Below are 15,357 nucleotides of genomic sequence, written 5' to 3' on the forward strand. Positions count from 1 at the left end.
TTTATTTTTCATATTTCTTGACTTTTGTTACAATGATTTTTCTTTCATGTTCATTCCTGCCTTATGGGCTACTTACTGATAATTCCTACATCATACACATTGTCAAATTTGCGGTTAATCTTTATGGCATTACAAAATAATCCTTGGCGCTAAATTGGTCAGCAAAAATTGTCGAAATGGTGTGTAGCTTAAGACCCAAACACAAGTATTTTTCCAAAAAACATGAACTCATTTTACTTGGTATGTGAATATTGTAAGCTACTTACCATGCTTAAAACGACAAAAAACTGTACTTGTCAGGGATGCATCCGTCTGTTGATCGTATGACGTAATATCAGGCTGGTCTTCCATCGGAAGAAATACAGATTGGTGCCATATCATTTGTTGGGTGTCCGAGTTAAACTCAGTATTGAACACTTGGTAAATTGTAAAATGCTGACAAAGGAGGTGGTAGCTCTCTGATAATTTTCTTTTGACTTCTGTTCTTGTATGTTGATTCGTTGAACCCCTACTTCCACGAAGGCCTCCACTAACTGGTGAGGGATTCATGCACCCATCATGGCTGTCTGGGGAATATACCTGATGGATTCGATATTAGGCTTCTCAAACAGACAAACAAAGACTAAAAGACAATACATCGGAAGAAAAAGAAGCAGGAAAGTCCACAACTTTGCAGCCACTGTTAAGAGATGATCTCCACTTAACCACCATTTCTTACCGATCTTTCTTCTTCTTTTTTCTTTTCCATGGCATTATTGCTGAAGAGTGAAAGAGTTGCAAGCTACCTCAAGTGGCATAATATAGCTGGTTGGGCAGGCAGCATGTAGAAGAAACATTCAGTTTGATTCCCATGGCTGATACTCTTTTGGGACCACAACGGTGGGATCGTGACTTCTCATCCGGGAAGAATTGTGAAGGGGGCAGGTGCTTGTGAAGATAATTTTCTATTGTATGAGATCCAAGTTTGACCCGACCTTTATCTTACCAATTTTTCAGCCCTTGGAACTACACGACCAACTCTGTGGTTCACTTCTTTGTCCGTGGCTGAAAACATGAAATGAGACCCAACTGTGCCTTCATGGTGGCTGAACATTAATGTTGGTAAAATGAGGCCTTCGTCTTTAAATTTTGTAGTATTACAGATTTGAATGCGCAAGTGAGTTCTAAACATCAGTCACATATGGTGCAGTATCTTGGCACCGTAACCTCCAAAAAAAAAAAACAAACAAAAAAAAACTGCCTTACAGAGGATTCATGGGTTAAAAGGGACAGTGTACTAACTTTTTGATGATGAGAGGACTTGTTAGGTGGGGAAGCATGAGCGCCATACGTACTCTACTGCAGTTTATCCAAGAAATCAAGCATGCACATCAGTGTCTCATTGGTTGATTCTATTTGAACTCCTTCGAGATGGATTTCCATGAACTTGATTGTATACACGTTTCGCCTCTAAACGTAATGGCATTTTCATACAAGGAATCTTAGTGTAAATGCGCAAGAGAATGCTGGGACCAGACTTCTATTTTTGTCATTTCTCTTTTGTCATCGTGCAAAGAAATCAGGTTCTGCGGATTAGGTTTGGTATAGTGCTATTATGGCATTCACTGAGGGGCGTATGATTAAACCAGATCTTAGATTCCAGGGTCAGATCTAATATCGAGTCCAGTACCTCAACTCTACAATTCTAGCAAACTAACTGTGGACTTAGGATCCCTGTTATAAAATCTTAATTTACAAAGAGAGAACGGAGGAGGTCTGACTTGAGATGCTTGGATTTCAATATGCGGAGTTGACAATCTCCTAGTATAATCCTTTATTTTCGAACAAAAAAATTCAGATACTTCTTGAAGTTCAAGGATTTGAAATCCTAGGATGCCAGTTCTCAAATCACCGCAGCTCTAAGGTCTGAATTAATTAAACATTGTACCCACCAAACACCAAGGATCTAAGAGACTGTTTGAAAACTGAGAATCATATGATCTTTGAAATTAATGTGGCCTGGTTTTGTTGATGTGGCAAACAAATTCATACCGAAGTCTTCATCAAACTGGTCAGACCTATAATCCATATTTGAGATCCACCGTCTACTATTTTACAATGTTAAAATTGTCTGATCTCTAAGATAAAAGAGCAGGGTGTAATCTTAAGTACATGGATTTCAAAAGTTCGGAGACACAAGAAAAGGTTAGGTCAGAAGTAATCAAACAACTCCCAAAGTTAACGGATTGATGAGGTGCATTTACATCTTATTGCATGGTAGTTGTTTTTTTATTCCAGATGATAAGAGCAAATATGGATCTTGATTGTATTTGGTTGACGCAAAACCTTGTGACATGGGTTCATATCTAAGCCAACTTCATAAAAGCCATTTGGGAGCTGTCTAACACTCTGACAGCTGATGGTAGGCGGCAGCGATGCTAAAAAATCATTCGATAAAGAACTTGTTTCTTTTAAATCAAAGGAATGCCACTGCAAACGCCTGGAGGGGCATAGCATAATTGGTCAGCTACTCCCTTGTAGTACAAAGGGTAGATGTGTGACACTTATCCAAGTCAAAAAAGTAGCCTTGAACTTGGGGAACGGAAAAAAGGGTATTGGGTTTTGGATTCCTTTCTTATCAAAAGTTTGGAACTCAGTGAATCCATGCGAAGCTGAATTAACTCAAAATCTAGGCGGTGTTTAGATCCTAAAACCGTACCACATAGACTAGTGGCTAGCCATCTTTATCTACAAAAAGATGAGAACCTTGCAAAAGCAATTGCGTTTACTGGGAGAGAAGGAATCACTGTCAAGAGCAACCTGATCATGACACAAACTCAGCAATCTAAAGGCATCGACTGTAACAGGTCATCTGCTTTTATGTGCATGAACGCCTTCCTTCTTTCGTGCCAAACAACAGGGAGGAACCAAAAGCGTATGGTGATGAGGATGGTGAAAGTCTCAAGGGTGAGGGTGAGAGGAGCTTTAAGTGTAACTTCAACAGATAAGTGTGGCTTTTGGAGGAAAGTGACACCACAAAAGCAAAACTGAAACCAGCCATAATGATCATGATAGCACCTGGTGTTTCAAATGAACAAGCTACTAAGATACTACCAAGATGTAGTGGACTCAATTATGATAAGGTCACTTGGTGTTTCACACTAACAAGCTACCATACCAAATACATTTCAGGCAATCTTAAATTTGAACTTTGATATGGCCTGAAAGGCGGCACAAGCCACTGGGCCTACTGCCACCAACAATTGTAGGAATACTTTCCTTCTTTTAAGCTTATTTTTTCGTATAATTTCAAAGAAAGAACATCTTTTACAATTTGAAGATTATAGATTTAACCAAAACTATCAAATAAGAGCGTGAAATAACTCTCTTTATTTAGAGAAAACTTTATTTTCTCAAGTTACCAGCAATTCACTTCAAGCTCTTACTGTATGTCCTTTAAAATTGTCAGCAAAAAGTAAGCTGGAAGGAGGTTGGTGCAAGAATTGGGTGGGGCTGATAGGTGGCATGTTATGGTTTTGAACTTTTTGGTGTCCCTTTGTGCTGTACAATAAGGGTCACTAATAAGGGTCACTATGAAGTTGAAGTATGGAAGTAGCAGCGGTACCTCCAATGCATCAAAGATAGTTTTGTACTTTAAGAAAGACAAGGGGTTGGTAAAAGCTTTCAATCTCCTTTGAACAATAGGACGAAAACAAAATAATTTTTCCAGTAAGTGGTGGCATGAACATGAGACTCTGCAGGCTAAAGGTTCCCCAGCTTGCAGGGTATTGGACTCTTGCTGGTCATTCGTCGTGTTCAGAGCATCAAGGTCAAGTTCGGCCTACCCCACGACAACTAGTTCTCTTTCGTCTTTCTTCTTGTTTTAATTATTTAATTTGTCCCGCAGTCGATCACTTGGTTGTCCCCATCGGAAAAAAAGCATGATAGCAACACTCTGTGACCGAGTACATTGGAACGACGAACCAGCTTGGTATGTTTCGTACAGCCAGGAGAGTGGTAGAGCTCCCTGGGAAAGGGCACCAGAGGAAAGACACAACATAGGAATCAGCCAATTAATTTGGGGGTGGGGAAGGTTCGGCTCGGGCCTGGTGGTTGTGCGAGCATGCCACGAGGGTCCCATGGGCGACCTCCTAGAGGAAGGTGAACCGTGTGAAGCATGTCCACGAAGAGAAGACAGGCACCAATTCAGGTGAAGCGTGGGGTCATGTCCTTGGCGCCATCGCTGACATCACAAACCAGAGAGAGACGGATGCTTAGATGATATTATTGGTTCTATAATAGTGGCAACTGAAGATTACAGGCGGTGTGCGTGGTACAAAGGCAATAGATACTGTACAATTTGGAAGTGATGCACCTCACTCCTATCTTACAAAGTCAGTAACAAAAATAGACACAGGAGTTACTCTTATTCCCGTCAAATTTACAAAGAACTCTCCTCGTTTATGATACAAAAAGCAGAGCCTAGTTATCAAGCGCTGTTAGTAACTACGATGGGTTAAGGACTAGAGGTGTTCCAGAGCAGCAAAAGTAGCAGTAGTCTCGTTTCGTCAATAAGCAGCAATCAAAGGCGATGACCCCCCAACCTTCCCTTCTAGCTTTTTATCTTCTTCTTCCTCCTCCTCACCTCCTTCAGTATCCCAGAGGAAGTGAGCGTATGAAGCAAGAACATAGCTGCATTAGCACAAGACGAATCAGACCATGTCATCGAAGATTCAGATTTCAGAATATATCTCTCTCTCTTTCTCTCTCTGTGTGTGTGTGTGCTATGTGAACACAAAAGGGTGAGAAAGAGATGAAATTGAACTAGCGTTACCACTTACCAGTCATCTGGGGAGGCTTTCACAGCTTGGTCGAAGTAGCTTTCAGCTCTCTTCTCGTCTTTGTGGGTGTCCCATATCAGTTTGGCATAAAGAGACAACACCTCTCCATCGCCTGGAGACTCTAAGATGGCTCGTCCATAGTATTCCTCTGCTTGAGCCGCATCCTTTTCCACCTGCGGATGCACCAGTAACGACAGCACATAGCAACAACAGTTAGGACCTGGAAGAGAGAACTATGGCAGACAAGAAGGGGACAGCGACGGACCCAAAACAACATTGTTTTTGCTTTCAAATTTACAAATTGTCCTTGAAGCCAATTTGAAAAAACCTGTGGCAGGCAGTCGGAACTCCGTCAACCGGAATATACCGCTCTGTCCACACCTGAAGTTAAAAGACAGCTTTGTCCTTTTCCACTAGGAACCACAGACCAGTTTCCCATGCGCATAGCTGTACGGGATATTTTCCCTCTTTGGGAGAAGAAAAGAAACCCGAAGGGGGAAAAATGGAGGAGATGATGATGAAGGTGGCAGAGAGGACACAGGAACAAGAGAACATGAGGGGGAGAAAAAACGGAGTCTCAATCGAATCTAGGGGAGAACGAAGAACATAAGAAACCGTTCTATCAAAGAAAATAATTATCGTTCTTCTCTTCTATGAGAAAGAAGAGATAGCAATATATCATAATCCAGGATGATAGCTAAAGTTGTTAATTTGTTCAAGAACAAGTGGAATTTGCTCTGGAATCTCCCAAAGGAAACCCAATTGATCACCCGTAAAAATATGAAAGGAAAAGCCAGCGTACCTCGTGCAAATATCTTCCATAATTTCTCAGCAAAAGCGGATTCCTTGGGTTTGCCTTCAACATCTCCTTGTAATATGCCCCGACCCTACTCTGATCGGATTCTCCATCACTAGATGACTCATGTCCGCCTCCGCCGCCGCCGCCACCATTTCTGCCTCCCGTCCGACCTCCCTTCCCACTCCCGCCACCGGAAAACCATACCTCTTCCTTCAACAGCTGTTCCTCCTCCGTCACCATCCCCGCGAGCGCCCCGATCGTTAGAGTTTCCTCGTCCTCCTCCAAAATCCCCACACTCTTCGTCCTCTCCACCCTTCCGGGTCCCTTAGGCACCGGAAGCGCCGGAAACGCACTCGACGCTAACTGTCTGAGCCTGGCACCGGAGTCATCCCCCTCAGACTGCGACAAGTCCGTTTCCGACCTCACTCGGCGGAAACCAGGAGAGTGACCAGAGTCCCTCACCTCGAAATGCAAGGGCGCCCTCGGGGAGGAGGAGCCGCTTCTCGGTGTGAAGGAGACTCCGGTACCGAAATCGTGAATGGAAACACCTCTCGGCGAGACCGACCCCAACGACGGGATCGCCATCTGGCCGGAGCTCGTCCTCCATAACATTGCCTTCATGGTCGAAGAAATCTCAAGAGAATAAAGACGAGAACAAGCAGAGAGAGCCTGGGAAGAAAAAAGAAGGCAGCCTCCCCATTTATACCTCCCAACGCGGACCCTAACGCCGTCCATGCCGCTGAGGACGTCTCCGTTTCAGCAGCGTGACACGTGTCACCCGTCACGTGACCTTTGATTGCCTTCCTCGCCAGGAGACCGTTCCTATTGGCCAACGTGGCAGCAAGAAACAGAAGCTTGCTTACGTGGCGAGTTCTCCGTCGTAGTGCCGTTCTGGAGGACCCCGCGGTGGTCCGAGGAGCAGAGACGCCCTCGGTGCTGGCCAGCTGGAAAGGTAGGAGAATGCCCTCGCATACACTTTATTTTCGTGCTTTGCCACTCGCGCTGCTCTAAGCGGGTCGGATCCTGGGGCGTTCTGTATGCTTTTCAATTAAAAAAAATTAAAGGGACAAACTAAAATAATTCAAGGATTTAGAAAATATATTTTGTGTAATACTGAGTTAAATTAATAGAATTATTTCTCAACCTTAGTTTAGAGTTGCCTGTAAAATTGCTAAGCATCGCTGCTCTATGGGACTTGTCAGATCCAAGATTTGTTTTCAGTTGGATGAGTGAAAGCGTGGCAAGTGGTGTAATATTTGCGAAGTCAAAGGTGGCTCGTGAAAGGGTTGTCGGCCTGAGGGTAGCCCCGATTTGACGAGAGACTGCCAACCTTTACGTGAAACCCACCGTTTTCTCCGTCTTTGGTTTGGTAAACCCATCGCCTATGGTTTTGAAAAAATCGGCGATTGGGTTTCCAGCTTCTCGCCGACCTTTGAAGGTTGAGATATGAGATCCTAACAGCTCAAATTTATGGACATTAAATCCATGCTAATGAGATCCTCGATTTCTTTAAACTAAAGATCTTCAAAAATATATTTTATAATACAACATCCAATTTAAGATACGAATCTATCAAATACAATGAAGTAGAGTTCAAAAGGTCCGGGTAAAAACTAGTAGGTGGTCAGTTTTCATTTTAAACTCTTGTTATATTAATTTTCTGTGTTACAAATGGAACACAACAATATATAAGTTGAAGCATGCATGGTGAAAGTGTCAATCCAAGACACCAAAAGCAAACAAAAACCTTATAAACATGATGAAAGGAAGAAGACTTTGGCCTTCACTTAAGCGGTGGGATTTCCTCCCATTCACTAAGAACTAAGCGCTTGCTCAGCTAGAAACTGAATTGACTTGAGTGGGCCTTTAGAAAACTCTCGATCTCCCACATGACGATGTTTTCCTCGTTGACTACTCGTCAAATTGGTAAAAATCATAGGCCCCCTTTGGGAGCAAGTTGTTTGACACAAAAGTCCTCATACATGATGTGGCGGCGATTAATTAGTTTTCGGGTTTGAAAATAGCATCAAGTTGTATCCTACGGTCGTTCTCATGAGCCCCCTCTGATATAGAGCTCTTGTTACGCCAAATTGATAAACCTGAACTTCCAATTCGGAACCTAACTCATTTAAACTCCTTGGTCAATGACCAGTAAGGGTTTGTGTCGGGCTAGGGACCCATTGGGCTTTCGGGCTCCCAGCCAGGGCCCGACACCAAACCGGGCTGAGCCAGTTGAAGAAATTTAAAAAATAATTTTAATTGTAATTTATATATATATTTTATAAATGTACATAATATATCTATTTTAATTTTACAAAAAAATAAATCGGGCCTGGGCCCAACTCCGAATCGGGTCTATCTTGTTGCAAAAATGAGGACCGGGCCCCACCCAGCCCAATGCCCACCCCTGATGACTACCGCCATATGTGGACATCGATCATAAAGAGTTCAGGCCCTGCCGGACAAGAATCCAAATTTGAACGAACAATGAATGAAAACTACATGAGGGGGCCGCGCTGTTCCATTGGGTTGGGTTGTAACTTTGGCTGTCATGTAAACAGTCAAATTTTAAATCTCATGGGCATTATTTTTTTTATGTTACAATATGAAACCAAGTCTAATGGCGTGATATCTTTGTGTTATAAAGAAGCAAAGGAAGTGATTTAATGCCTAAGTTTTGGTCGCAGTACCCTCAATTTGATGGGTGTCACTTCTTCTGCAAGCTAATCAAGCCGATGTTGTATGTTTGCAACTTTTAGAAATATACCAGAAAGTTCGATAACAAAGTATTTTATGTTAGCCAAACGCATGTTTCAAGGACACCATGTTCTTGTTGACATAATTATAAAATGTTGATGAACTTTGATATGAAAATTTCTAGTTGTCATACATACATACATATATATATATATATATTAAAATGTTGATGAACTTTGATATGGAAATCTTTCGTTGTCATATATATATATATATATATATTAATTATAGTTCCTGAACTAAAAATATGTGTTCTTTAACAGTTCATTAGACAAACAAAACAATATGTAACTCTTTTACAATTGTTGCTCAAATATGATGGCAAATTCATGAAATACCTTAAAAAGTGTTTTATAAATCTGCCCCAACTTTTGAACTAGATTCATATAACAATTACACATTGTTTGTTTTGTTTGTCAAACGAGCTGTAAGGGACCATTTGATAGACACATTGTATTGTTACATGAATCTACAATGAAACAGGTTTTATGGAACACTATAAAAGTATTCTATAAAATTACCTTATTTTTTGAAACAGATTCATCGAATAAAAATAATAGTATATTGTTATTGTTACAATGGTGGAGATAAGTGGAGTCTCCATGGGGCGCGCACACTTTGAAACCTAATTCGATAGGTGGATTTAGGTGAACTTGGGTCCAATTATATGAGACAGCCCCACGAGACCTGGGTCAGTACTCCATTGATGTCGGTGGACTTGGTTGTTAATTATATATTTAGTCTTTTATAGAAAAAATCAACATGTGTTCCAAGAACACACTGTTGTGGATTAAAAGGGACTTTGATGACTGAGTTTTCTTTTAACCCCACATACTAACTTGATGGAGTATGATCATTTGTAGACCATTGATCGTGTGTCAGTTAGTGGCCATTGAACAACATAATTTCTTCTGTCGCGACTTCTCTTTGTGTATGAAATATGAGTTTTAGGGTACCACAAGTCCTTGTTTGTCTCATTGTTGTGGGGTCAGGATTTAGCCTTGTCCAGTTCTCTGCACCAATATTCAACTCAATTATATGTGTAGGTGCTATCGGAATACAGGATTCAAGGACAAAATATATGAATGCTTTCACTGTTTGTCCTTGGTGTCTAGTGGTTCTTTAGGCAGACCAATGAGCGCGCTAGTTGGTTCGCGATGGACATCAAGATCGCCATCTCTAGGACAGTTGTTAGATTCCTTCTCCGCCTCTCAATTTCATGTTTTTTAGTTTTGTCAAATTCAATGGGGAATTTGTGTTTTTCTGTTCCTCCAAAAATGGCAAGTATGGTGTGGCTCCGGCAGCCATAGCTGGCCGGCGACGGCTCCACTTGTCTGCCGCCGGTGACTTATTGTGAACGTCCCCAAGCTGTTGTCCGGCGTCCCGCGTCCCGGCTGCCGGATTCTCTCTCTTTCTCTCTCTTTTCTATTATATAAATAAGCTTTATGCGAACAATTTTAGTCATAATAATAAAAACAAGCTCTATGTGCCGAACTTTTGAATTTTTTTTCCAATAGAAGATCTTAAATGGAACCTCTTAGCTAAGAGTTGAAGGAGCAGTTCTTTAGCAGAGTTCTCCTCCTTTTCATCCATATTCTTTGTGGTTACTTTATCATCTCGCCATCATTTCAAGTATCACTTTCCTTCGCTCTTTGTTTCAACTTTTTGAGATGGAGGCCTTTTTAGGCTAACTCATTTTTACTTTTTATAGTAAAAAGAGAATTGAAATCAGCTGGCTATCGAATGTTGCTGGATGACTAAAAACAAATAAAAGCTGTTTCTAGGCGACGAGACGAGTGCATTGAAAATGCCCTTTGTTTTTTAGCCGTAGTTTTAAGCAGTAGTTAAGTAGATGTGATGGTCGAATATAAAGGAATTGAAATCAGCCAGCGCTGTGATCATCCAAGGGCAAAAAGAAGTATGAACTATTGTTGTATTGTAAATTGCTGCCAAGGTTATATGGTGATTATTTTTTATTTTTAACCATATGGTAACATTTAAATTAGGTTTCAAGGAGACAGAAGTGACGCCAACACAAGAAAAAAGAGGCCGTTGTTTTTGAAAAATCGGTGTGCTTCTCCAACAATCTGGAGAAAAGCAAATGGCCTTTTTTTATGGCTTGGTCTTAATTTTATTTTATTTGAGACTAGTTAAAAAAAAAGATGCTGATTCAATAATGAGCCCACTGCTATGTTTATAGCGATTTTGATAGTATCCGAATTATTGATTGATGAACCTGTATCAGCTAGGGGTGAACATGAGTTGAGTTGAGCATAAGTTCAGTCAGCTTGAGCTCGGCTTAACTAATGAAACCTCGAGCTCGAGCTTGAGAGTAGCTCGACGGAAGTAGCTCGACTCGATTAAGGATTGACAAACTTGTTCGAAGAAAATTGATATTCATCGTTACGTGTTGAGTTCGAGCTCAACTCAATAGTTACATGTTGAGCTCGAACTCAACTCGATTATTTGAACGAGTCAACTCATGAACTCGAGCTCGACTCATCAAAAGCAAATGACTCAGCTCGAACTCGTTGGTAAACCGAGTTTTAACAGTCGAGCTCGTTTATCAACCGGTGGCTCGTAAGCCCACGAGGCCATTTTGTGCTTTATTATTTGAAAAAATAATTAATAATCAATTGAAACTATGAATTGCAAGGATTTCGAGTCTTTGGACGATGGGTCGATCCGATGTGAGCCGTATCGGGTTGACCGATTCGACTCGGATCCGGGCAGAAAAAAACAAAGGATCAGGATCTCCAGCTAAGTACACCATGGGTCCCACCTTAACGGACGGAAATATTTTGAGATTTTGGGATTAAATAATAGCCAGTTATAACGGGAGTTAAGGTGACACGTGGATGGTGTGGGACCCGCAGCGGGGGACAAAGGTGCGGACGATGATGATGATGATGATGAGATTGACCATGGCCATGACATCACTCCCCCATGAGACGACAAAAGGAGGGGATACCGCGCCATGCCGTATAACTCGCATGGGGCCCCTCAACCACATGCATCCATCTCCATAGAGGATGGATCTCAGTCATCATCGCCACCTGCGCGATGGATTCGGTTATGATAGACCCGGATCCACACTCGGTAAGGAAGGGGCGAAGCGTCTTTATCTGTCATCCAAACCAAAAACAACGAATTGGATTTTTAACCAGGTTTTTACAAAACTTGGTTTTGTGAAAACCAAGTTTTTGAGAGTGTCATTCAAACGCTCTCTAAATGTCTTTACAAGTTTTGTATTCAGCGGTTTAAAACCATAGTCATTCTCGAAAAAACGTGATAAATTAACTAGTCGTTTAAAACTTAAAAAAACACTTTTTTTTTAAAAAAAAAAAGGTTAAAAACGAAACGTTTTTTTATGTTGTTTCGAGTTTTTTTTTATTTTTTATTTGTTGCAAATATACTTATCTTTTGATGTTTATATTATTAGTTTCTCACTTATTTTATTTTCTCTTTATTTTTCGTTTTAATTTAAAAAAAATTATCACATTTTTTTGTTTTTTTAACTTGTCATATTATATCCGATAAAAACCTTGCCGTTTAAAACTCCGATATATTATTTATGACTATGTTTAATGCTTTAAATTATGTCATATGTCCAAAGAACAATGCACAGCAGCACAGGTAGATATAAACTCTTGAAGTTCAAAATTTTTTATTGATTTATTATGAAAAAAATGAAATTTAACTAATTTTCTACCTCAGGGAGCGCAACATAGCTGATTAGGCTGGTAGAACGGACATGACAAGTTTGCCGTTTTGATTCCTGTGGGCATTCTATGCTTCTGCTAGATAAAGATGAAATATGACACCAAACCCTTAAGCAATCAAGTTTGGGTGAGAAGATGAAAAACCATTGCCTCAGTGACAGCAAGATACCACTTTTTCCCTTTGCCTCTAGGATCTACGACTGCATCGGTGCTCGGAGATGCACCCGCACTAGATGTTAACTACTGCATCTTTGTTTTCCCGTTTATATATATATATATATATATATATATATATATATATATATATATATATATATTGTTCTTGTTTGTTTTGCATCTTGCTTGCCTTTAATCACTGACCTAATCAATTAAGCTGATTATTAAAATTTGTAACATTAAGCATATTCAATATTATTAGCAGCTCAGTTTCTAGGTTTTGAAAAATCAAACATCTACTAAATTTAGTTTGTGGCAGTCCACTATTATCTCTCTCTCTCTCTCTCCCTATATATATATATATATATATATATATATATATATATCTTGTTTGTTTTGCCTCTCTCTTGTATCTTTCTATAACAGGTGTCACCCTTTGATGTGATAATTATATTCCCAGTTTTGTCTCGTGTCACTTTTTCTCCATTATTGTCCTCTTTTGTGTTAAGTCCAGTGAATGAAGCTCTTATTTGACATGTTCCTGTAGTTTCAACTGTGTTCTTGCTCATGTAAGCAAGGGAGCACATTGAAAAGGACAGAATGCTACTCGTGATCTATCTTTGGTAAAGGAATGCCGATAAGACGTCAAATAATTTGTGGCCTGTTGGTATTGAGATGACCACTTGGTGGAAATCATTTTTACTACTGTTTTCAGCAATGCACAAGGACAAAGTTAATCGAATTCTGAATATTTTGCAAAACTTACCATAGTTACAAAATCTGGATATTTTGCAAAAAAAAAGTCATAAAAATTCATAAATCGCAAGCTTAAATTCATGCTTGGATTAAAAATATTCGAACACGGTTTTTTGCATAGTATTTTACAACAATTCACAACTTCAATACCGTATTTTTCTTTTTTTCGATGGGTGGTAGCATACTAAGTGGCAAAGTGGTTTGGCTCCTTTAAAAACTCAGGTTTGAATATTGAAGTGGTCACTGTCACGTCTCAATGTACTGTACATCTGAACCGTAAAAGGTTATGAAACATGATATGTGAAAACCCCAATGGGTAATCACAGGAAGCAGTGGCCTCTTATGTATTGCATCTATAACAATGTATTTTTTAGCCCTAAAGGGAATAATGCAACTGGTCAAGCTGATACAAGTGAAATTTCCTTGAGAAATTTGGTGGGACTTGTCAATTTAAACAATTTTCTTTTGTCGAACAAGACAGCCAACTAAGCAAAGATATTTATACAGGTCATATAAAATTACGATCGAAACAGATTCATGAAACACTTTTTTCAATAGATTCATGAAACAGTCACATGGTAGACCTTTACCGAGCACGTGGACAAGCGTGCTCGCCAAGTGGGCCTTTGTGTCTCCAACCTGCCTTTTTTTTTTCACTCAAGTTTTCATTGTGTATACCAATCAATACTGCTAGTGCCACCACCGCCACCGCCACCGCCACAACCACTCTTTTCACCATCACTTCTACTTTCACCAATAATGGAGCAAGAGTTATGAAAATACTGGATTTCATAGGGAGTAATTGACTGATCTGTCCAATCACATACGTTTTACTCTAAAAACAAAGTAATTATGTAGATATGTTCTTCATGTTTAGAACTATGAAAATCAGCAAAACTTCCTTTTCTAAACATATAATATAGGTTTCACAAGAAAAAAAAAAAGTGATGAGCATTAAACTTTCATAAAATCATAGTTACACAATTAAAGGTCAACTTTATATGGATTTTGTAATATCTGGTTATAAAACACATTCATATCGTTGATTTTACAAGAGGAGGAGTAAAAAAACACAAAAACGATCATGATCGATTTGTCTAATAAAAATGGCAATTGGTTCTACTTATTCTCCTAGGACACATACACGACCACACATAATTTGTGTGTATAGATACGTGTGGAAATTACTCTATCAAATCTTTATATAAATTAATTTATCGTATCAGATCAAATGGATGACCCTCAAATTAATTCATATACTCTTTTATCTTTATTCAGTCCATATACTACACACACACACATATTCAGTCCATATACTACACACACACACACATATATATATATATATATATATATATAGAAAAGCAATTAGTTTTATTTTGTTGTGAAAAGAATGTAAATCTCTCTCTCTCTCTCTCTCTCTCTCTCTCTCTCTCTCTCTCTCTCTCTCTCTCTGTGTGTGTGTGTGTGTGTGTGTGTGTGTGTGGTTCGTGATTTTGAGGCTTTTACTTGTCGTAAAGAGTTAAACCGGGTCGATAAAGAAAACGAAGTTGGATTAATTTCACTGGTTTTCATTGTGAGGGAGAAGAAAGGAAGTTTCGTAAGAGAACTCAAGCTGGAAAAAAGGACGAAATCTTTCTAAATCGTAGCGGAGAATTTGCGGCGCTAATCTGCTAAGAAGGTGAAATTATGATTTTTATAGTGAGCTCTAAAAAAGTGGGTTCTTAGTGCTTGTTTTGCTCATTCAAAAAGATTTTTTTTTTCTGAGCAAAGTTATATATATTGCTCCTTTCGTCTACATTTTCTCCTTCTTTAGATCCTTATTATTCATTTTCATGTCTTTATTAAGCATTCTGACGCTTATTTTTTTCATGCCATGAACCTTTAAATGTGTCTTTTATTAAATACAGATCCCGTGTTTTTATTTTGATTCTTGTGGGTGCTGGGTGCTATTCTTTTGAACTATATGCTACTAGTAAACCACCGTCCAACCCAACATGCAACTCAAGATGCAAGATATTTTGTGCAACATGTTAGAAAATTGTTTGCTAAATGAAAAGAAAATAATTGCATGCTACGTCAAATTTGTTTATGTTTATTAGAACTATTAATGATTATTTGATCAACAACATTATAATTCATAACATTATATTTTTCTATTTGCAACAAGTCCGTTTTATGCATTAATTTCTCCCTTCTGTTCTTGCAACGCTTGTAACTTTTGAATTCGTCAGAATGCGTTTCCTCTCGGTGCCGCGTTTGTCTTCCTGATCCGGGAACACGAAAAACTGGACATCCAGTTCCCCGCGTCCCAAGAAACCTGTTCCCCGCTTTCGGCGGAACAGGG

The 15,357-nt window shown here is 39.5% G+C and overlaps 1 protein-coding gene across 1 annotated transcript; it reads right to left on the reverse strand.

Annotated features, from left to right (window-relative positions):
• Positions 1-4,253: 4,253 nt before the first annotated feature.
• On the reverse strand, positions 4,254-6,287 carry LOC116265219 (uncharacterized). The gene is made up of 3 exons (XM_031645781.2): positions 5,623-6,287; positions 4,821-4,993; positions 4,254-4,671 (listed from the first exon to the last, which is right to left on the reverse strand). Exons 1-3 carry the CDS (start codon positions 6,238-6,240, stop codon positions 4,548-4,550), a joined length of 915 nt encoding a protein of 304 aa, XP_031501641.1. The 5' UTR covers positions 6,241-6,287; the 3' UTR covers positions 4,254-4,547.
• Between the last annotated feature and the right edge of the window lie 9,070 nt (positions 6,288-15,357).

This window comes from Nymphaea colorata, chromosome 12 (assembly GCF_008831285.2).
Source record: "Nymphaea colorata isolate Beijing-Zhang1983 chromosome 12, ASM883128v2, whole genome shotgun sequence".
Classification (NCBI taxonomy): Eukaryota; Viridiplantae; Streptophyta; class Magnoliopsida; order Nymphaeales; family Nymphaeaceae; genus Nymphaea; species Nymphaea colorata.

Coding starts and splice junctions, on each gene's coding strand:
- LOC116265219 (XM_031645781.2), bottom strand. CDS start 6,240: ATGAAGGCAATGTTATGGAGGACGAGCTCCGGCCAGATGGCGATCCCG. Junction 4,994..5,622: donor ATGGAAGATATTTGCACGAG/GTACGCTGGCTT, acceptor GTGCATCCGCAG/GTGGAAAAGGATGCGGCTCA. Junction 4,672..4,820: donor AAAGCCTCCCCAGATGACTG/GTAAGTGGTAAC, acceptor GTGCTAATGCAG/CTATGTTCTTGCTTCATACG.